At 34.0% G+C, this 23,086-nt stretch overlaps 1 protein-coding gene across 5 annotated transcripts in view; it reads left to right on the top strand.

The window, feature by feature from the left end:
- The window catches only part of CSMD1 (CUB and Sushi multiple domains 1), a 1,077,494-nt gene that overhangs the window by 937,484 nt on the left and 116,924 nt on the right, over positions 1-23,086 (top strand). For all 5 annotated transcript variants that reach the window (XM_051778075.1, XM_051778073.1, XM_051778072.1 and 2 more), the window contains 3 exons: positions 2,174-2,383; positions 12,054-12,242; positions 22,096-22,273. In XM_051778075.1, the coding sequence (XP_051634035.1) occupies positions 2,174-2,383; positions 12,054-12,242; positions 22,096-22,273 (577 nt within the window). The remainder of the gene's footprint in view (positions 1-2,173; positions 2,384-12,053; positions 12,243-22,095; positions 22,274-23,086) is intronic.

The following is a 23,086-nucleotide window of genomic DNA, read 5'->3' as shown; positions in this document are numbered from 1 at the left end:
GTTGTTAATTGATTAAAATTTGTAAAAAAGTTAGCTCAGCTTGTAATTCTTATTATCCAGAGTATATTCGAGTCAGGAGGAAGTGCTGTTGCAATTAGAGCAGAAAGAAATATAATTATAGCTTGACCAGATAATGAATTATTTTCTGTAGCTATCAGTTTTATTTTGTGTAATTTTATGTAAGAAATTATTTGGTGTAGAAAAATTTTACTTTGACATATCAAATTGACATTTGAAAATTGTATAAACTTGGAGTTAAGGCTTGAGGGACACATACAGTGTGTTCTCTAATTGAAATTAGCATGTTTGAAAAACCTTTAGGAAAAAAGTATGTTCATGTTTAAAATGTGGCTATTTTAGGTAGTTGTTTTTTTTTTTTTTTTTAATTACTGCTAAATCTACTTTTTTACTTCTAAAACACAAAGCTTTTCTATACTGACTGTATACAACTAGACATAGAAATTCCTTCTCAGAAATGAAATTGGAATGATTCAGTGTTAAAGGTTTTCAACAGTTCATCAGAGACTGTTTCATAAAAGCAGATTGTTTTATTTAAATACCTAAACTATGATTTGGGGTCTATATAAATATGCCAGATTTGATTATCTACTTGTCACTTTAGCAACGTAAATATAATATTTAGTGGCTGTTCAATTCTGTATAATTTCTATGCTGCTGACATCCAGTCTCTGTTGGGAATCACTGAATTCTGATGCTGAAGTCAAGATGTTTCCAGGCTGCTTGTTGTCCTACCTCAACTCAAATCCTGAGAGCATTGTAAAATTGTGCCTTCACTCAAGTCAGACTAACCATATCAGACATATAAGAGATGTCTGGTATTAAGACTTTGATACGTTCTGTATGTACATCTCTGTTGACAGCATTGGATTAAATTTTCTTATTCAGCAGCTGAAATACTTGTTTTGATATCTCCCACTCTGCATAGGTCAGAGAAAGTACTAGAGTTAAATATCGCATATTCTTACAAGTGTTCTATAAAAACAAGTTTATTTGGCAGCTTATTTAGTTTTTCCTGAAAAAAAAAAATCCTTTTTTATACAATTGATTCAGTCTCAAACCACAGAGGCAAAGAAATGAGCTATAAACAAGACTGAGTGAATTACCCTGGTGATTAATCTATAAGGTTCTCTCCTGGAGTGAATATGTCTCTACTGCTAAGTAAGACTGTCAAGAAGACTTAAGGCATTAAATATTTCATGCTACTTTGTTGGCTCATTCAGTAATTCTGTTTTATTCCATTACAGCTGGTTCTTCAGAGTCTACCAGAGCAAGGTTAGGCCCAAACAGTGCAGTTGCAAGCTACTTAGTGCTATTTGGCTTCCAAACCAGGGGTTCATCCCCCATTCCTCTTTTAATATTACCCATACACACAGTTTGAGAAGCTTTAGTCCATATGAAGTAGTGCCAGTACTTCAAAACAGCTCTTCCCGTGAGATTATGCTTATACTTCCAACTGTTCAGCATTTTTGAATGCTAAAAGGCCTGGGTCAACCACCTGACTCCCAGAGAGGGTTTGTGGTAAACTCTCCAGAGTAAGTACCTGTTGCCAGTCTGGAGTTCAGTGCATCTTATGGGACTGTATAGAGGGTGAAATGGCTCTAAAGATACACTGGCCCAACCTGAAGGGAAAAGGAGACAAATATAGATGACTTGGGTCAGGCAAACAAGAGTAGAGTAGATAGTTGAAACTAGATAGGTAAACTTCTGCCTCTGAAAGGTCATTCTGTTAGTAACCTTCCTGGGTACTGAGCTGATCCTGAGCCTCTACGAGAGGCCTGGCCCAGGTACAGGGAGATGCTCTTGTGGCAGAGTCCTGACCACACCATGACACAGCAGGATTTGTGATGTGCCCTTTCCAGAGTGTTTCTGTTGACTGGTTTAGGAATCTGACAAATCCCTGGTGCTGACTATCTGACTTCCTTTCATTGGTCCTTTAAGGTGTGGTTATGATATTTAGTGGTAACCAAAAAATTGGTAACTCTTGTAAAACTTAGCAGCTATTTCAGTAACTTAAGCATCTCACTTTAAATAGTGACTAAAATACAAACATAGTGCCTATAACAATTATGATGATTTTTTTATTTGCATGCTGTAATATTAAGCAACATGAATTATAAAAACTCTAATTTTCCTTTCTTTCTCAATGCTGCAGGTGCACACATTCAGTTTCTGAATTTCTCTACTGAAGCAAATCATGATTTTCTTGAAATTCAGAATGGGCCTCACCACACCAGTTCTATGATTGGCCAGTTTAGTGGAATTGAACTCCCATCACCCTTGCTAAGTACTACTCATGAAACACTTGTCCATTTTTACAGCGATCACTCAGAAAACAGGCAAGGATTTAAGTTAACATACCAAGGTAAGTAAAAAGTAGCACAATGATGTTTATGGTTAGAAAGGAAAAATGAAATTGTAATTGTTTTTATTATTATTTTAAAATATGTATTTGGCATATACTATATAACATTTTTAAATCTTTGGATTGTTTAATTAATAGGAATTTGTAAAAATTCATTGGAATTTTTAAAACTGGAATTTTATTGAGTTTGAATCTTTGTTTCATTGATGTAAAAACTTGAGAACAAGGTGTTATTATTTGCCAAAGGTCACATAGTTGATACCCCTTTCCATTCCATTAAGGTATACTATTACTGAAAAATACTACTAATATTCACTGTCTTATTCTCCCATTTAAAAAATCTTGTTATACTTAATGTAATGGATGAGTATTTCAAAATACAGTAAAAATTATTTTAAATATTCAGATGAAAACTTTTATAATTCCTATGTTATTTATTTGCAGTCTAGACTTATGTGAAAAATAGAGGGAAATGAAAAGACACCAGATAACACACATTCTATATCTATTTTCAAATACATATAATCAGTACTTGAAAGTGTGAACTTTTTGTGGTCTTCTACTGTTGTTTTTTTCTTGATCTTCATTGTTTCCTTGTTTGTTTGTTTCCCCATTAGTGACAATAAAAAAATCATTATTTTGTGCACATTTTTAAACTGTTAAAAGAGTCTTACTGACAACTGTTGAACCCCATGGCAGGATCTGTACAGTTTAACAAAATGGAATTGCTGGTTGAATTCTCATCTAACTGCAGAAGGAATTTAATGCCGCCTTATTCTACAATCTTAATTTAGATAATTTGGTTATGTCTTGTGGGTTAATACCAATGGGCAGTTAAGCACTATGCAGCTACTCGTTCACTTCCCTCCCACCCATAATGGGATGGGAGAAGAGGAAAAGAATAGTAACAGCTTTCTGCTTAGGAGGCAAGATAAAAAGCATTGTTTAATAAGTGAAGGATAAGGGGAAGAAGAGAGAAAGAAAACAAAAAAGTGATGCAAAGACAATCACTCACCACCTCCCTCAGGCAGACTGATGCCCAGACAAAGGTTACTAATGTCCCTGACCCCTCTCTTTTCCCTTTTGTTGCTGTACATGATTTTATATGACATGGAATATCTCTTTGTTTAATTCAGGCCATCTCCCTGGTTGTGTCCTGTCCCAGCATGTACAGCCCCAATCTATTCACTGGCAAAGCAGAGTGGGAAACAAAGATAGCCTTGATGTTTTTCAGCAAAAACCAGAACACTAGTGTGTTATCAGTATTGTTTTGGCCACAAATCTAAAACACAGCAGCATATGAGCTGTTGTGAAGAAAAAAACCTCAATCATATCCAGGAGCAGTACAGTATTTGTTTACATACATACACATACATACTACATACACAAACATATTATAGTTAGATCGTATCTGTGAAATCAGTGGATAGAGAGGAATATTCCGAGCACCTGTATTAGGGTAAAGCATGCCCACGAAGGAGTCATATCTCTCTATTGTCTGTGGAGTTTTGTTCTGTCACATAGTCTTAGAAGTAGGGAGTACTCTCACATCACACTCAGCTAGTATGAGTTTCATTCTGAGCAGTCAAACTTAATTGGGGTTGGCAAGTTACAGAACTGACAAATAAATAAAATACAAAACCATGTAGGATGATTTTGATGTAATCTCCAGTGCCCTTTGTTCTGCTTCTAATTAGTGGCTTTTTCCTTACTATAACAAGCCATTCCTTAATGGCATGGAGTCTTTATAATCTCAGCTACACGTGAATAACTCCAGACTAACAACATTTTCTGTCCTGAATCGAATAGTTAAGTCTTATGTTGTTTGTAGACTGCATAACCTGTTGTAGAAGCAATGCTGTAGCTTGCTCAACAGGTGCATAGTTTATTACTCTTTTCTTCTATTCTTTCCATTCTCACTTTGTCCAGTAGGACTATTTTGTCTAGTTAGAAATAAATGAGAGTGTGATGAAGAGGACACCATACAATAGAGACTGCTATTTTTTTGTTCATTCTAACCATCTCTTGTATTGTTGCTTTTTAGATAACTCGCTTTCTGCTTCTCCCACTTGAAACTTGTCAGCTGTGAACAGAAGTGTTATCATGACTATCTCATTGACACTAAAATTTTATCCTGTTATTTAAATATAGGAAAACCAATTCATTTAAAACCAGGACAATTTATTAAGAAATATTAAAAATTTTCATTAGATGGGACTTAAAATAAAATATTTTTAACTGATGAAGATTGCGTAGTAGCATTATCAGAATAAAAAAAATGTCAAAAAAGAAGTTTTACTTATAGAAATTCAGAAACTTGTAGTAGTATTTTCCAAGTAATTATAGAAAGAATCCAGAAATATAGTTAAATTCTCAAAAATAGTAATAATTTGATAAGAACTTTCACAGTTTAGTTTATAGTCTAATAGATATAATTGTAGATAGAAAAATCGGAACCAAGAAAGAGATACAGTTAAATTAACTGACACTTGTCATCTAATTTCAAATAAAAAATACAACTAGTATTTATATCCTTGTTTCACAAAAAGTGTAGTTATGAGTGTGTTTGATTTACCAAATGCATATACATTCATCCAGTTTTATTTTTCCTACTAATGAGAAGCAAAGCAATTTCTCCAGTAAAGGTAACTCATGCAGTTCATTTTTATGTAATACTTCTTACTTATAAGGAAACTCTGGGGTGACTCATTCCTGAATGCTGCTTTGAAGAAGAACAGTATTTTAGCATATATATTAAAAAAAATTATAGTTTTAAAATTGAAAAAAAACCCACACAACATAATCTGCTTAAATAAAAGGTGCTGGGGAAGAAAAAAAAAAAAAAATTATTTTAAAAGGTACTTATGATTTGTTGATTTTTTTTTTCTAATATGGAAAGTTGGTAACACTGTCGTGTTTGATTTTTAAGTGATTAGGGTCTACCAGCTAAGCTCACTCTATTGAACTTCTAATTGACTTATATTCTCTCTTCTGTCTACTTTTTCTGCATTCTACAAACAGATTTTGGACTTTGGTTCTTTAAAAATGAATTATCTTGAGTGTGTTTATTTTTCCTCATAGAGCAGAAACTTTCTCTGTTTCCCCTGAGATCCCAGATTGCACTAGTCATTTCTATTGTGAAGACTTAGCAATTCTTTCTATGATTATCATATTTTATAGCTTCATATTATTGAGCACAAGTAAATTGTTCAGGATAATTTAGAACATCTAGGAAAACGTACACTCAATTCAAGATATTCATAATCTGTGAACTTCTGAAAGTGTTATATTGCAGTGTATTCACCATTCTTCTGATGTGCTCTGAAAGAAAATGCCAGTGGTTTACAGTTACAATTTTGGTGACTGCTTTATTTTTCATCATACAAAATATATGTTGTTTCTGATCACTGACTTTTCATTTCCCACATCTGTTGCCCTTGATACTTAGGTATCTTTTTGTAAAATTATCTCGAGATTATATCTGAATTTTCCTACTCTTTTTAATATTATACTTCTCAGTTTCACTCTCTCCCTCTTAGTTTGTCCACATTGCTGAAATTTGACTTAAAAAATAATTCTTCACTACTCCTGTGAAGAGAAACTACTGTTTCTCTTTTCCTTCTCATTTATTCCCTGTTAGAAATGTTGTTTTCCTTTCAGTAAATGAAATGCCATGTAAGTGTTAGCCTGTTTTGTTTGGATGAAGGAACTTAGCACTGTTTTACTGTCAGGCTGTCATGCTTCTTAGTATACCTTTGTTATGCAATTTTGAAACCATTGACCAGTTTTAATCAAATTTCACAGTCCTGAAATAATGCCCTTACTGAGAGGAAAGACTGAGCATTACTCTATAGGTATCAATTCAGTTTGACTTGCTGGCTACCCAGTCAGAATATTCATCATCACAACTCATTTTAATATGCAGTATCTTCCCTAACTGTTATTTATGAGATATAGATGTGGGAGGGAGATAACATATGAGACCTTGGCATAGGTGTCACATTCAAAATTTTCATATGGGCAAAAGGAAGCATGTCATATATAGAAAGCTAAGAATATATTTTTAGTCCAATTGGTGCTCACACCATCACTTTTACCATTTCTATAGAAAGGAATTTGTAAAGCAAAGCAGTTGGAGCTGAGCACCTGACATACAAGTAGAAGTTTTCTCAGACTTCTTCTACTTTATCCCATTTTAGGATGTCCTCATATACTATAATTGGGAAAAAACCCACTGTTTTTCTAATAGAGAACTTAATTTAATTTACCCTTAAAAAAAAGAGGAGTCGGCAAAAAGAATCCATAGTTGCAGTCACATTTCCCAAACCAATTCTAGCTGTCTTAGTGAATGTGTTGCATATTAGGAAGTGCCCATAAAATTGTATAACTTAATCTGATTTTTTTAAATGTACTTAAATTTACATCAAAAAGGATTTAGGATTAAATTAGGGACTATTTTTCATATGTTAAAAATATTGCCATTTCTACTAACTAGAGTACAATAAGTAATGGCATTAAGGTAGCAGACTTTTTCTGCCAGGTAGATGCCTTTTTTATACATAGCAATCTAAAAATAAAGGGAGGTTGGTGATGGCTATGCTTATTCAATAAAACTTGCATTTTATTTAAAAAAATGAAGTTTTCTAGAGATCTTAGCATTTTATGAAGGATAAGTCTTTTTGATAACCACTCATCTCAAGGGAAAGCAAAGAATATTAATATTGTAGAGTGAATGATGGAATTAATAATGCTATTTCACAATTTTTCTACTGATTTTCTGAAGAGAGAAAAATGCTTAAGAGATTGAGGCTTAATATAGTCTGGGATTTTACTGTGAGCACAGTATTTTCTGGAGGAAGAAAAGTGTATGCACACTGAGAACAGTAAAATATTTTCTACCCATGCTTTCAGGGAGCTAGTGCTGCTCCTTAAGAACAGGATTTGAATATATAACCTAAGGTTATACAGGTACTGTGTATTTCTTAATGCAGTAAAAAGCTTTGTCTCCTTAGCAGAACCCTAGGGAAATTACAGCTCTGAGTACCATTGCCAGTCAGGTCCTTATTGTTTTATGTTCTGATATTTTCGTGTTTTCTTATCCCTTCAGCTTTGTAATTGCAATACATAGGGAATGGTGGGTATTCCATAACGTTCAAGATGGATTACTGAATTTCTGTGTGTTGTGCAAATTTTTGTTTCACTTTTTGCAAGAAGGAAGTTCATACTGATTGCCTGTTGAACTACTGGAAGCAGTTAGAATACATTTTATTATATATTATTTTTATTTTTCATAAGATGATAAGGACTTTAAAAATGCTTGGTTTTTTAAATATTAATATTTAATCACACTTTTTCTAGTGTTCAAGTAAATATTATCCTGTTTAATTAAAAAACAGAAGCATTGTTAGGGGTGTTGTGGTTTTGCCACCTATGTAAAACAGCAAAGAGAGGAAGCAACCACAAATACCCAGAAGAACATTTCTATATCACATTTGACTGGTAATCCTGAGTTTCTGGGACTCTCATATCTGTCAAATCTCAGTATCTGAGATATAGACAGTCTAGGTACACTGGGTCTGAGGGGAAGAAGAAAAGTCACAGAAGTTTGATTGGCAAGCCAAGTTATACTAGATCAGAAGAAAAACATAACTTTCATGGCCTTTGAGGGATTCATAACAGAATTTAGTACAAAGAAGAATACAGTTAGTCTAATGCTTAATAAGATGTATTTGTGGGGTTTAATCCCTGTCCATATTACTAATGTTACCTCAGTTTTTATTATTTCTAGAATATCTTTTTCCCCACATGTCTTTCCATTTAGAACTAGAGCTTCTTCAAGAGAAGCAGAATATATATTTGATTTGTGTTATTTTTACTGTGAAAATCCTAGTTCCTATTATTGGAACTCTAAGAGTATTTTCAATCTGTTCTGAATTTCAATATAGGATAAAGCTGAATATGAGGTAAGAATCCTAGTCACATATATTTAGAGAGCAACATGTTCTAGAAAATATACAGGAAAAAGTTCAAATTGCACTTCCTTTCTTCCAAAAACACACTCATGCACATGCAAAACATGATTTAAACATGATCAATCTGATAACCTTTATCTAGAAAACAGAGGATTATGATGGAGCTTCTGAGTTATAGGAATCATGGAATGAAAAGGAGATTGTTGAAAAATTGTTCTATTTCTGAAATGGTTTCAGATGACGTCCTAAGGAAGGAATACTAATGAAAATAAAATATGATCTTTTGAGGGGCTCATAGCAAATTATTTTCTAACTCATTAAGCAATGTTTCGTGACCCTAGTCCTGAGCCATGACATCTGGAAAGATATGTTCTTTGATGCCTATAGCAATAAACTGAGGTTCCAGATTGCAAGTCCTATCCTGGGCTGCAGCAAATTGCATCCTGAGCTTTCATAGAAAAAGGCATGGCCAGCAGGTCAGGGGAGGTGATTCTCTCTTTCTACTTCACTCTCTTGAGACCCCACCTGGAGTACTGTGTCCAGCTCTTGTGCTAAAAGCACAAGAAAGGCACAGCCCTGTAAAAGTGGGTTCAGAGAAGGGCTACAAAAATAATCACAGGGCTAGAGCCCAGTGGAAAAAGGCTGAGAGAGTTGAGGTTGCTTAGCCTGGAAAAGGGAAGGTTCCAGGGAGTCCTTATTGTGGCCTTTCAGTACTTAAAAGGGTCATGTAAGAAGAATGGAGAGGGGCTTTTTTCCCAAGGACTTTAATGTCAAAAGGCGACAGTTTTAAATCAAAAAAGGGTAGATTTAGGTTGGACATAAGGAAGAAATATTTTAAGATGAGGGTGGTGAGACACTGGAACAGCAAAGGCTGTGGATGCCCCATCCTCAGAGGTTTTCAAAGACAGGTTGGATGGGGGTTTTGGGAACTTGTTCTACTGAAATATGTCCATGCCCATGGAAGAGGGGCTGGAACTACATCATCTTTAAAGGTCCCTTCCAATTCAACCCATGCTAGACTAGTCTACTTTGAGAAGTGGATTTTTTTTATTGTCTGTACTTATATACACCATGACACTGGAGGAATGTACAATAAGCCTAAATGAAAGTTTTAAGTGAACTAATTGGGAGCTTTCCTAGTATTTGAGCAATTGCATGCTCAATTCTGTGCTAATACCAATTGTTTCCATGTTTAAGTGTTACAGAAGTATGTGGCACTTGAAAAGCCAATAAGTCACCCTAGTGTTTATGTAAGATGAAAAATACATTTTAATCATAAAAATAGGATAGCAGGGGATCAATTACATTTCTTTTGTGATTTACACTCTTTTCTTATCAGTGGAAAATATACTGTGCAAAGAAATGACAAATGTCTATATGAGATAATTTTAAAATTCAAGTATTTGACTGCTACCAGCATTGGAATGAAATCTTTTTCTCAGATTTCCTTTACATTGGACTTCTTTTCAGATTCTTACTAGAGTTTTTGTCTGCTGCGAAATAGTATCTCAATTTTTAAAGCTCAGCACCAAACAAGTCTTTGGGTATGACACTCATAAAAAGAGCTTTCTTTTGTAAGGTATGACAATAAGGATTTGTTGGTAATATTTGATAGTCATGACTGAATAATTAATTGCTATGTTTAATCAGGTGTCATTGCATATATCAAAAGAAAAGAAAAGAATATAATTCATATTTATACTAAAGCTATATAACATACTCCCTGAGTGGCCTGTAAATCATGATATCATAGTCTGATGGATCACCTGATCAATAATTTATGAGTCATCTATAGGATATATACCAGAAAACACATGTAGAGTATCTTAACATTTTACATCTTATTTTTTAAAATAACAAATAACAAAACACACAACTATGCTCTGTGTGAGTGCTTTCATCCCTAACTGACTGACCTTCAAATTTATGGTGATCTGCTTTAGGCACAGGTTCTACTCTTACTAAAACAAATACCAGAACAACCTCCAAAAGTTTCTCTATGTGTTTTGTTTTCCTTACTTAAAATAGGCAAAAAGCATATGCATCTCTGAATAAACAGTAGTTGGAATTTTAAAAACTAGGCTTTATTTTTTTTTCATTTGCTATCCAAAGGACTGCAAAGGATACTGTGCAAATTAAAGGGATAGAGAGGAGATGATGCTCTTTCAGGATTTCCTCTCTCACCTGAGTGGTTCCTGTGTTATCTTCTTATGTAGATCAGTGAGATAGGGTTTTTTTCTGAAAACAATTTTTAATACTCTCTTAAAAATTCTGAGACTGTGTTTAGTATTTTTAAAATATAAGCTAAGAATACTATACTGCAACAAGTTAACCAATAAGGAATGATGCTTTTTATGTGTATTCATCTCCTCAAAAGATTGTACAAATCTTTTGTATTTATATAGTAAATACAGTATTTATTGTAATTGTTCCAAAACACTCCTCTTGTAACTACTGGGCAATGTAGTGCTGCACCTTTTCAAAAAAATCTGTGAGATCCTCTGACCCTCCAGAATAATCTTCAGTTCTATTTCTAATATAATTTGCTATATAGACTTTTATATAGTTTAATATGTCAGTCTTAATATGTCCTGTACTCTTAAATAATCTTTCTAGTACTCTATTTTGTATAAAAATGTTGATAATAATGATATTATCTGTAGTAGTACTACAAAAATAATGAGAGTCAGAGTAATAATAGCATTAAAAATTAATGAGCCATTACTAGATTTAGCATAAAAATTTAATGAACCACAGTTTAGGTAGAATAAACCTTTTTACATTTCTTTTCCAGCAGCAATTAATTTCTATTCTGAAATTTAGAATTTATTTTCTAATTTTTTTGTTATTTGGAGACTGATTTATTAGAAGATTTCAGAATATTTGGGGTACCTCCACATCTCTTCTGACTTTGTAATGTTACAAACACTGGAGTCTGGATTCACTGGCAAAGTTAGGGAAAAGAAGGTTTTATGAAAATAAATCTTCTCTTTATTGCATAGAATGACTGTAATCATCAATGACTAAAAAACCTAATGACAGTTGCTGTACTTCAGTGAAGCAATTAAGCACAAACTTCACTGTAAGTAAGCACTTATGCATATCCAAGTTATATGTTTAGTTTAATCTTGCTGAATTGACTTGTTTAATAATCTAGTTGACAATAATAAGTATATACTTCTAGGATTTTCATCGCACTGATTTTTATAAATTGTGTTTCATTGAATAATATTTTGAAGTCTTTGAAAACGTAGAACTGAACATCAAATTTGATAAATCACTGAAGCAATTTTTTGTATAGAGCTATATCTAAAAGGACCGTTTCCTTTGGTAGATGTCTGTAATTTTTTTAGACCTTTATGAAGCCCTGTTTCTATATAGTCATTAATTCTTTTAATTTTTTTGGTCAGGTGATTTTTTTTGGCATAGTTTAATATATATTAAAAAGTCCCGCGTATTGTAAAAATCTTGTATTTCATAAAATTTAAGGAATTAATGACTTTTATGTCAAGTACTAGAATATTTCTGTATGGTCCCAATGGATGATTTATTTCTTGTTGTGTGCTAATCACTATGTCATTGGAGCTTGGCCTTTCAGTGTTTACCTATTATTGAATGGATTACAGAATTTATATTAATGTGTACTTCCTGTGTTGAGAGCTGATTAAGCAATAAAAAGTACTTCTGTTCTCTTCTAGCTTATGAGTTACAGAACTGCCCTGATCCTCCTCCTTTTTTGAATGGATATATAGTCAACACAGATTACAGTGTGGGTCAGTCTGTATCATTTGAGTGCTACCCTGGATATGTTTTGAGGGGTCAGCCTGTTCTCACATGTCAACATGGAATCAACAGAAATTGGAACTATCATTTTCCCAGATGTGAAGGTAACTTTCTAATACTACCTTTGTTTCAGGACTCACAGTACTTTCTGATTTTTGTTTAGTTGTTTGTGTATGTGTATATAATGCAGCTTTTGCTGAAGAACTGTGCCTTTATCCTAATATGTAATGTAAGCAGATAAAGGAAGATGTTATGTGCTTTTATAACATGATTTTATGAATCATGTTCTTCAGCAGTGATTTATTGTTCCTATTAATATCTGTCAGTTGTATTGATTATAAGGACTCATGATACTACCAGAAATTATTTTAAACTCAATGTGATTTTTTTTTTTCTGATTTGAGAGCAAGGGGAGGAGTGTACAATGTAACATATAACATTTTATGGTGTTAAGCTTTTACTTGGACTTTCATCTAAAAAATACAAGTGCAGAAACAAAATTTCTGACATTCTTTTAGAGCTTTAGAAGCTTTGATAAAGTATTCATATAGGATGTTATGACAAAACTAGGTTGTCATTGTGTAGAGCAGAAGTGGTGTCACATACAATTAACTAGCTAAGAACATATGAAATAGATTGAAATAAATGGTTGCCATCATAACAAGAGGCTAATGGTGCTACAGGTTTGCATTGCAGAATGTATGTTCAGTATATTTGACACTGATGCTGAAAGATGGGACAGAAGCTTCTCTACAGAAAACACCTGATAGCCCTTAGGTTAGTCAAACCAGAAAACCTGTGAGGAATTCAAGAGAGATTTAACTGAGCTACAGGTATAAGCCATGAAAAAACTGTAGAGGAAGGGTCAGTCATTCTGTTTCAGGACAGACTGCTATAGCTTAGAAAGAAATTTTCCACTGGGACAGGCTAACAGTGTTTTCCAATTTGAGTTCTCTGCATTCTTATTAGACAAGGGCTCAGTATTGTCAGAAGGAAAAACTACACTAGATGTCAAAAGGTTTGCTAAGGCACTGCAATTTCCTGCTTCCCAAATGAGTGTTTTAATACTGTGAATAATAATTTTAAATTATTTTCTTATTATTGCTGAACAGCTTAACTATATTGCTCTGCAGCATGAACATATGTTTTGTCCATGTACTTGGGAATGGACATTTATTTCATGTTGTTATTTAAATCCAATGTTGCAAGAATTCGTAACATTTAAGTTCTAGTTCCATAATAAAGAAAAATACCATAAAATCCTCAGAAAATTAATACAGTAAATACATAAAGGAGGTTGAAAGTATTGCAAATTATAATATTGAGAGTTTTTACTTTTGAATTAAGGGAGATTTTTATTGCCAAGCACTTTTGCTGTTTTACATTTATGATTATATGAAGGTAAAAGTACTAAAAGTGATATTTCCTGTGTTGAATGGCATTAGAAAATTTCTATCCTGTGAGAGAATGTGTAACTTCTGTCCAATCAGTGGGTACATTTACCGTTCAATGATTATCAAGGTGTGGTTGCAGTTCCCATATCTTCCATTTCTTCTTGGGTTTTAATCTCCATCAGTACAGCTGGAAGACATTTTGCAAATATATAGGTAAGGAGGAATGTATGAAAATAATTTAAAACCTCTTTTGGAATATTAATTTCTCTTTTAGGGGGAATAATACATAAAATGAAAGAGCAGCATAATAAACTAATACAATTATTAAATAACTATATTATTTTAGCAAAGTATAGTTGGAAATGTGTTGTGAAACATCTTATGAGCCTTGTGCAACTCCATTAGTCCATGCTATAATAGGCATTATAGGCATTTCTTATAAAACCATACCTCCCAAATGAAAAAGACTGGAGAGGCATGAGAAAATGTAGTTCTTTGTGACAGTACAGCCAATGCATTCTTTAGAGACATACAATGTCATAATGCATTACATCTTTCTCAAAGTGATTAGTTATAACTCATAAGGATTTTTAATTTTTTTTAATGTTTCTTTCTTCCAACACTTTTACCACAGGCATATTTAGATTAAAAATGTGAACTATCATCTCCTATATCTTTTAATTGAAAGATATTTTAACATTCCCTTTAAGTTATGTGCCTATATTGTTCTGAAATATTCTAAGACCACCAATCTCCTTCTGTTGACTCTTACAACTAATTTCTGTAATTATTTTAGAGAATTCATTCAGCCTAAAACACGGGCTTAGGTATTCCAGTCGTGTGCTTTTTTTACCCCCAAAGATGCTGTTTTTCAGTGCCTCCTGAATTAGAAGGTAAAAGAATTGGAGGATTGGAAACTTCAATTTTGGTACATAAGACCTTATACTGAATTTGATCTGCAGCTTCATGTGACTTTTTAATTAGAAATTATAGCACTTAAAAATATTTTTACATTTATTGAATGAATTAATATATAATTAATTTTGAGTTCTAAAAAAAATGAAGATGAGGAAGTACTATTTCATGAAGATACTTTCATTCAAAGGCAATTGGGTTATGGAGTCAATTTTATCAATATTTTGTAAGACAATACAAAGTTATTCATGCTAAAACTGCACTATAAATGAATGTGAAGTATTTTTCCTCATGTTAAACATACAGTAAAGTTTTACAATATCCTTTAAAGAATGATATAAAAGTGTAAAGATTGATGAGAGAATATTGTCAGCATGTCCCATATACAATACAATACAATATTAGTGTGACAAGAACAATTAGAGGTATAAACAAAAGATCAAGCAAGCAAAGGGACTAACTTGTCTGGAAATAATGATGCCACTTTCAAAAAATGTGGGGAAAAAAGATAAATCTTAAGAGCATGAGGAAGATAGGGAATCAAATAACTTCTGTGCAGTCTTTGTATAGCAGATATGAACATGATTTACTTTACTAAATGAAAATATTAATGTATTTAGTCCTAAGTCTTGCTGATTGATGATACAGGTTTTTAATGCTCATTATGGTGTCTTCTGATGGTCAGTTACAATGTACCTTAACATCTTGTATTATAATAGAGAAGGAAAATACCTTAAAGGACATAAAACTATAAGACAACATATGTTTTCTCTTGTCCCATTAAGGCTGGCCTACGTTCCGCACTCCTTGAATAAAGACATTTAAGATATCAAATAAATATTGTCCCTATATCCTTTTATTTTACTGATTAAATTAATTTTAACAAACAATAATTTCTGAGATGCACTTTGAAATGTTTATCAGTGGAAAGATATTTTGTGTATGTTCTTAGAAATCTAGGTATAATCTCTGTTCTCTTTGAAAATTGTTTTCACACTTGCTATGTTTTATATTGGTTCACTGAATGTTGTTTTAGTGTTAGTAATTTTTCTTGTTATGTTTTATTATTTATTACTATTTCCTTATGATTAAAATATTGACATTTGATGTAATCCTACTGATATCTTAACAAAATAAATATGGAACATTTAACTTTCACAGCACATATTTTTGGAATCCTTTCTATAGTGGTAAATCAGAAATTAGAAGAATAAAATATATAAATTAAAGTTAGAGAATGGATAAGAAAGGTAACCATTATGTCATTCATATTTGAGGAATAATCTTCTAGCCTCCTCACTTGATAAGAAATTGAATCAATAGCAAAAGTCATTCTTTTTTATTATCTTGACCTCTCAAAAAGCTCTCTGATTCTTTTATGCCATGAAATTAATGGACTTTCTTCAGGTTTAATAAACTGCTTCACCTTTTCCTAATCAAATAAATGCTTTGCGGTATTTCTCTGGTTTTGGAACATGTGGAGAGGTTAATTTCTTTTCCTGAACCAAAGAAAGAGAAGCAGCTTCCCAGAGTCTTTGCTGGCATGCATTGCAACATTTCAGCATTCACTTCAGTAGGAAGCTTGTGAAATTTTGTGTTCAAATGCTTCCATGCAGAATTTTTTTTCTAAGTGTTTTTAGGATTCATTGGAAACGTACACAAGATTCAACACTTCTTGGTTTTATATAAATCATGCTTCCTCTTCCTTTCTTCCTAATCCTAGATTAAGCTTTGTGGGACAGATGCCTTAGCCTGATTTTGATTTCTTCTACAGCAGTTTTGTGGCAATGTGTCTGCAATGACTTACTGTTCCTCTTTTCTCACTAATAAAACCTTGAAGGAAAGTTGTCAGCTAAAGAAAGAGTATCTTAAAAAAAATCCCTAATGGTTTAATATTTTTTTTAGTAATTTTAAAATACTGTTTATAGAAGAATAGCAGAACTGTGATAGAATGTAGACCTGCATATTTTACAACTAAAATATTTCAATTGACAAAATTAATATTCAATAAGGTTAGCAGTATTCTGTATATGATACATCTTTATAGACATTACAAACACAAAATGGCACTTCCAGTTATTTTAACTATATATAGTGTTACATTTATAGATAGAATAAGTAGGAACATGAGACTGGCTAAAAGTTGTTAAAAGAAATTTTAAGTATCTCAGATGTTTCTACTATATGACACATTATTATATATGTTTCTAAAATTACATCTATTTATCGCTTGTTTTTTTTAATCTTTTTTAGAAATGCTGCTATTTTGCATAGGAATAATTGAGAAAAAAATGCTATACCTCTCACTTTCAATCATAGATTGTTTCTAATTTAAACTAGTATTCAATTAAATTGTGGGTGAGATTACTGACATTTCTCTAAGTTATTGACATTTTTCTAATTCAGAATGTGCATTTGTCCTGGTTCCTTTGCAAATGAATCCTACCTTCCAAACCTACCCACAGTCATCTAAATCTACTCCACACAGCCGAGGCCTGAGTGCTTGCATCTCTATTGTATGTGCAGTTGTGTACATTCATAGTTATAATTCTAACTAAACAGCAGAATTGTGGTTTGACTGATCATGAAGAGTTTCCTGTCTCTCAGGTAGCACACTATTTGCTTTGTGGAAAATTCATTTTTGTACATTAAAGCTCCGTCTAGCACTGCTGAAAGTATTGTTATGACATATAAATATTTTTCCTATAAGGAAAACAAATGGTTACAAAGTCCCTGATTATTGGAGTTTGGCAGTGAGGATGAGAGAGAAATCAATGAAAGAATGAAAAAAATTTTATAGCTATGGCCAGTATTCTTAGTAGTTTGGATCAAAAACTTTGTACAGAAGATTATATGTGCTTATGAAGGCTGAGAAAAATGATATCTGGTAGTGTCTTACAAAAGAAATACTAAAGATATACTATTCTAATTTAATTAATTGGAAAAAATGCATGCTTCTATGCACCATGTAAGGCTTCTTATACTCACAAGCCTTTTAAAGTATTTTCATCTCCATATAGATTTCCACTGATTCTTTCTAAATCATGGCACTGGAAGTCAGCTATCCTTACTGACCTAAGCCAAACAATTACACATATCATGGCTCAGCTTCGCGAACGAAGATTTGTAAAGGACTCTACCCACGTTTGTTACAAGCGCACTGGTGGCTAAAGAAGCCAATGCAAGATAGACAAGTCCGGTTGCAAAAGGTACAGCAGAAAGATTCCTTGGATGGTATCGGCAAGACATGATTCTTTCTGCATTGTCTTTTCTCTTCGAGGCTGATCCTGCGTGTGTTCTCAAAGGAAGCAGCAGTGTTATGGATTGTGTGTCTCCAGACCTCCCGATTGGAGGCCAGAGTAGACCAGCGATGAAGATCAATATGGCCAAGGCTGAGATGTTGCTTCAGGGAGTCCTTGTGTCTCCTCTTCGGGGCTCCTCTCTTATGGCAACCAGTGGCAAGTTCACCATAAAGCAAGATCTTAGGGAGGCGGTGGTCCTTCATCCTGGAGACGTGTCCTACCCAATGCAGCTGTGTTCTCAGCAACATGGCCTTGATACTCGTAACTGCTGCTTGTTCTAAAACAGACGTATCAGTCACATAATCTGACCAGTGGATGTTTAGGATTGTATGGAGGCAGCGTTGATGGAAGCATCCTAAGAGTCGCAGGTGGTGGCGGTAAATGACCCGTGATTCGGATCCATATAAAAGAGTAGACAGCACTATGACTCTGTAAACACTGATCTTGGTACTTTTCTTCAGGTGTTTATTTCGCCAAACTCTTTTATGGAGTCTTCCGAAAGCACTATATGCCTTTGCTAACCTGTTATCTATCTCTCCATCAATCTTACTGTCCAAGGAGATGAAGCTGCCTAGGTAATTAAACTGCTGGACTGATTTGAGCTCTGATTCACCAATGGTGATATGGGGATGATGGAAGACTTCCTGAGGTGCAGGTTGATAGAAAACTTCTGTCTTCTTCAAGCTGACTTCCAGCCCAAAAGCTCAGCAGCCTCAGCAAAGCAGGATGTTAAACGCTGCAGAGCTACTTCTGTGTGGGCGACAAGGGCGGCATCATCAGCATAAAGCAGCTCCCGGACAAGATGATTTAAGGTCTTGGTGTGGGCCTTCAGTTGCCTTAGGTTGAAAAGGCTTCCATCAGTACAATATCGAATGTAGATACCATCTTCTTCATCGAGGTCTGCCATGGCCCTTTGGAGCATCATGCTGAAAAAGACTGTGAATAGGGTTGGTGCAAGAACACAGCCTTGTTCCACACCACTGGATATTAGAAAGGGCTCAGAAAGTGCATCGCCATATCTGACTTGGCTGTGCTGATTTTCATGAAGTAAGATGATCATTTTAAGGAACTTGGGGGAACAACCCAAACGTTCCAAAATCTGCCAGAGACCTTTTCTGCTCACAGTATCAAAAGCCTTGGTGAGATCAACAAAGGTTACGTGGAGACCTTTGTTCTGTTCCCTACACTTCTCTTGCAGTTGTCTGAGAACAAATACCATGTCTGTGGTGCCCTTGTTGGCTCTGAAATCACACTGGCTTTCAGGAAGAAGTTCTTCTGCAATAGCGGGTATTAGTCTATTCAAAAGAATTCTTGTCAGGATTTTGCCAGCAATAGAGAGCAGAGTAATACCTCGGTAATTTGAGCAGTCTGATTTATCTCCTTTCTTCTTATACAAAGTGATGATGACTGCGTCACAAAGGTCTGATGGTAGCTCACCTAGTTCCCAACAGCACACCACAAACTTGTGAAATTTATCATGGAGTGCTTGGCCCCCATGCTTCCAGACTTCAGGTGGAATTCCATCCACCTCAGCTGCCTTGCCTATTTTCACCTACTGTATGGCCTTAAGAGTTTCTCCTATACATATATATATATACACACACACACACACACACGCATATACATACATGTGTACACACACACACACACATATATATATAATGAACAGTTGTGGAAATTCATACAAAAAAGGAGTTAAATAGTTATCAACCAGATGCTAGTATAGAAAAGTTGAATCGAGAGGAGATAAGCAAAACACAGGTTCAAAACTGTAGTCTGGCACTGGAGGGCTGAGCAGAAAGCAAAGATTTGCATGCTTTTGGAAGCCATCCCCATTCTAAATCATATTCTCCACTGTGTATCAGGTGATTTAAAATACATTAAAAAGCTTAATCTGTATATGGGAGAAAATTAGATTAATTTCTGCATACGAGATAATAGTAGAATTTTGTTATATAGTCATGCTTTTTAAGACTACACCTGTGTAATCTAGTTGTCCTAATGATATACCATAGCTGTCTGGTATAACATATGTTACACAAATGACTAACTGCACTTGGGTACCTTTGGGTAGCGCTTTAAAAATATTTACTGTCCTTCCACGCACAATGCTGTATCTGGAAATAAGTATGAATGGGCATGGGAACACATAGTATGGTATTCATTCCTTTGTAAATCGGCATGTGGTCTACTGTTAGCACTTGAAAGTTTAGAAAACTTGATTATAAAGTTTTCCATTTCAAAAATCTGTGTTTCTTCATGCCTGAAATTCAAAGTGCAATATAATGACTTCATTAATTTAGGGTTATTTGTTTATTCAAACTAAAGCTATTTTTATCTTGTGTGAAATATAACCTGTTATTTCTGTTTCATTTTCCGTCTTCTGTGATTTTTAAGGATCTTTGGAGAAAGGCTGGTAACAGCTGGGTGTTTTCCTTATTCTATTAGAGTTTTGTCACCTGTTACACTTTTTTTTCTGAGAAAATTTATTAATCTGTCATGGCTAACAATCATACAAGAGGAATTAGACTGTCTTTACTGCAATACAATCAATCTGCATTCTTTGTTGAGTATTAGAGAAAAATGGGGGGAAAATAAAAAATGTATGCAATCATTAACAACATTCATAAATCTGACAAAAATATAATAAACTCAAAATATATTTAAGTATACAACTTCAATCAGAAAAATCCTATATCTAGAACTTAAAGGATTTCCCACTTGCCACTCTATTCATCTCAGGAAGTGCAGTAAGAATAATTGTCAAAGCAGTCCTAGTTGTAAACATGGAGCAGTGTGGAGAGAACAGAGTAGATTTCGGAAACCAGACAATGTGACCATGGCATGAATGTAGGGGATTAGGGAACAGTAAAAAGTAGGCTTGAGTCATGTTTTCATCAGAGCTCTCAGAGCTGATAGACACTGTCAAATGCCCTGGCCTCTATATGCAATCAAGAATCAGAGAGATAGAACCAATGCTTCATTTTTCTTAACTTGTTTCTTTTGTTGGCCACTAAAGATTCGTGGTTCAGGAACAGGTGCTCTTCTGTTCATAGAATCACAGAATCAGTGTGGTTGGGAGGCACCACAGCAGGTCATCTGGTTCAACCTCCTGCTCAAGTAGGGTCATCCTACAGCATATTGCACAGAATTACATCCAGATGTTCTAAAATAGGAAGATGTGCTAAATGCATCTTACATATTAGTCAGTACTGATATGGATGAAGAAAGTGAAGTGGTTAAAGACTCCTTAACCTGTCTTAAAAATCTGTTGATTATTAAAAGGATTCCCCCCAAATAGTCTACTCATCAACTGGTCAAATGACCCTTCAACCTGAATGGTATAGCAGCTTTAAACCATACAGGAAACATGACATCATTCCATTTTTGATTCCTTCTTCCTTTTTCCCTTTTCCCTTTTCCATTCTCCTTTTTACTTTTTCCTTTTTTTTTTCTTCTAATTTTTTTTCTTTTCCATCACTTGTTGAAAGTTGAAAAAGAAATAAAGAGGATCTGAAGGAGAGTCATAGGAACCCTGATAATAATAAAATAAACTTTATGGTAAGAGCTAATGAGAAAAGTTCTAGAGCAAGACTGAGTGCACATAAAGGAGATTAAGATCCCACTCTAATGAGTGAGACACGTTAATTTGCACTAATGGCCATATGTCTACTCAGATACGTGCATGCATCCATAATCACTCAATTCTTCCAAACTGAGTCAAAAGAGAGCACTTTATTACATAGTTGCTACCCTTGAATAAAATCAACCTTTTCATAACTTTGACTTGACTACAGATTTGATTCAGCAAGTGTGCACTAATTCGTGCCTCTATGTCCATTTTACTTGTCATAAGTATAATTACCATGAAATTTAAAAGTGAATTACCATTAAACATGACTCAAACCTGTCATAAATAAAGTATAATGGTTCTGGAGTAGTGAAAGATTAGCCTTTTTTTTTCTTTTTTGAGAATTGTGTTCCAGTTTGGTTAACATTCAGTTGTGTGGAAAGATGCAAGACTTGTTTGCTTATTAGTTTCTTAATTGCGAATACAAGCAAAAGGTTCCCATTTTGTGTGCTTAGTTTCAAAAATTGTATAGAAACATTATTCCCAGTAGATTTTGATGGATTTTAAAAACTGAAATCTAAGACACCAGGATAAATTATTTCTTAGGAATGCCACTATTTTCTGTCTCTGAAAAACAACCAAGGAAAATACTGACATTAATACTTAGATTGCCTTGTCTTGTGAGCTTTTAGATTCTGATAGCATTTTGATATTGCATTTCTAATATAAAAAAATATTTTCTCCTACTAATTTTTTTCATTTGTTTTCTTTTCAGCTCCTTGTGGCTATAATGTAACTGCTCAGAACGGTACAGTTTATTCCCCAGGATTTCCAGATGAATACCCAAATTCCAAAGATTGTACTTGGTTAATAATTGTACCTCCAGGCCATGGGATTTATATCAACTTTACCTTACTCCAAACTGAACCTGTGAATGACTACATTGCAGTTTGGTATGCAATTTTTCAAAATAGAAGTGATTTTTTTTCTGATTGATCTCACTCTCCCAAGCTACAGCTTTTCTTAGTATTGCTCTTTATGTTGGCATGTGTGCTGAAAAATAGCATAAAACAAGTTGTAAGGTTATATGGAAAAAAATATTATTTATCACTATCTGAACTCATTTAAGAATATTGTTCCAAAAGCCCTTTGAAACTCAAACTCAGTTATCAATCAGCTCTTGTTTGACCTCTCTCTTTTCCGAGTTGAGGCCGTGTTAGGTCAAAGTGGTGTAATAATCTGCACTATCTTCAACTACGTGTTCCATGAACATATCAGGCAATATATGCTAGTTATAGCAAAACTTTTTGACATCTTTAGATATTAACTAATTTGGACATTAAGATTTTCTTAAATTTTCTTCATATTTCAATATGGTTGATAGGCACACTCTTTAACTTTTCTAACCCAGGATTTCAGGCCTTGTACCTCCATGACTTTAAGCTTCATTTTGTATGTTCCCTTTTTATGACCTTGTATTTCTTTCTACCCAAACCCATCCCAGCTTGTGACCTTGGCTGAAGGAAGAGGTTTCAGGGCTGTCTAAATTCTTGCATAAGAATATGCATAAATAATGCTGAATATGTTAGAAACCTTCTCATCTCTGTCTAATCCTGGTCCTTACCCCACTTAAGGTGCAAAGTGACTTATTTCTCATATATGCTACAGAGAGTTCAGCAAAAGGACAGTTTGCACAGAATATAGGATTTAACTCATTTGTGTGTGAGTCAGCTGCTCCCATCTCCCAGCTACTTCGCTATTCCTAG

This window comes from Manacus candei, unplaced genomic scaffold, assembly GCF_025592945.1.
Source record: "Manacus candei isolate 608988 ecotype Guabito, Panama unplaced genomic scaffold, ASM2559294v1 h1tg000011l, whole genome shotgun sequence".
NCBI classification, from domain to species: domain Eukaryota; kingdom Metazoa; phylum Chordata; class Aves; order Passeriformes; family Pipridae; genus Manacus; species Manacus candei.
The sequence above is the reverse complement of the archived record's forward strand: the minus strand, read 5'-3'. Positions and strand labels throughout refer to the sequence as shown.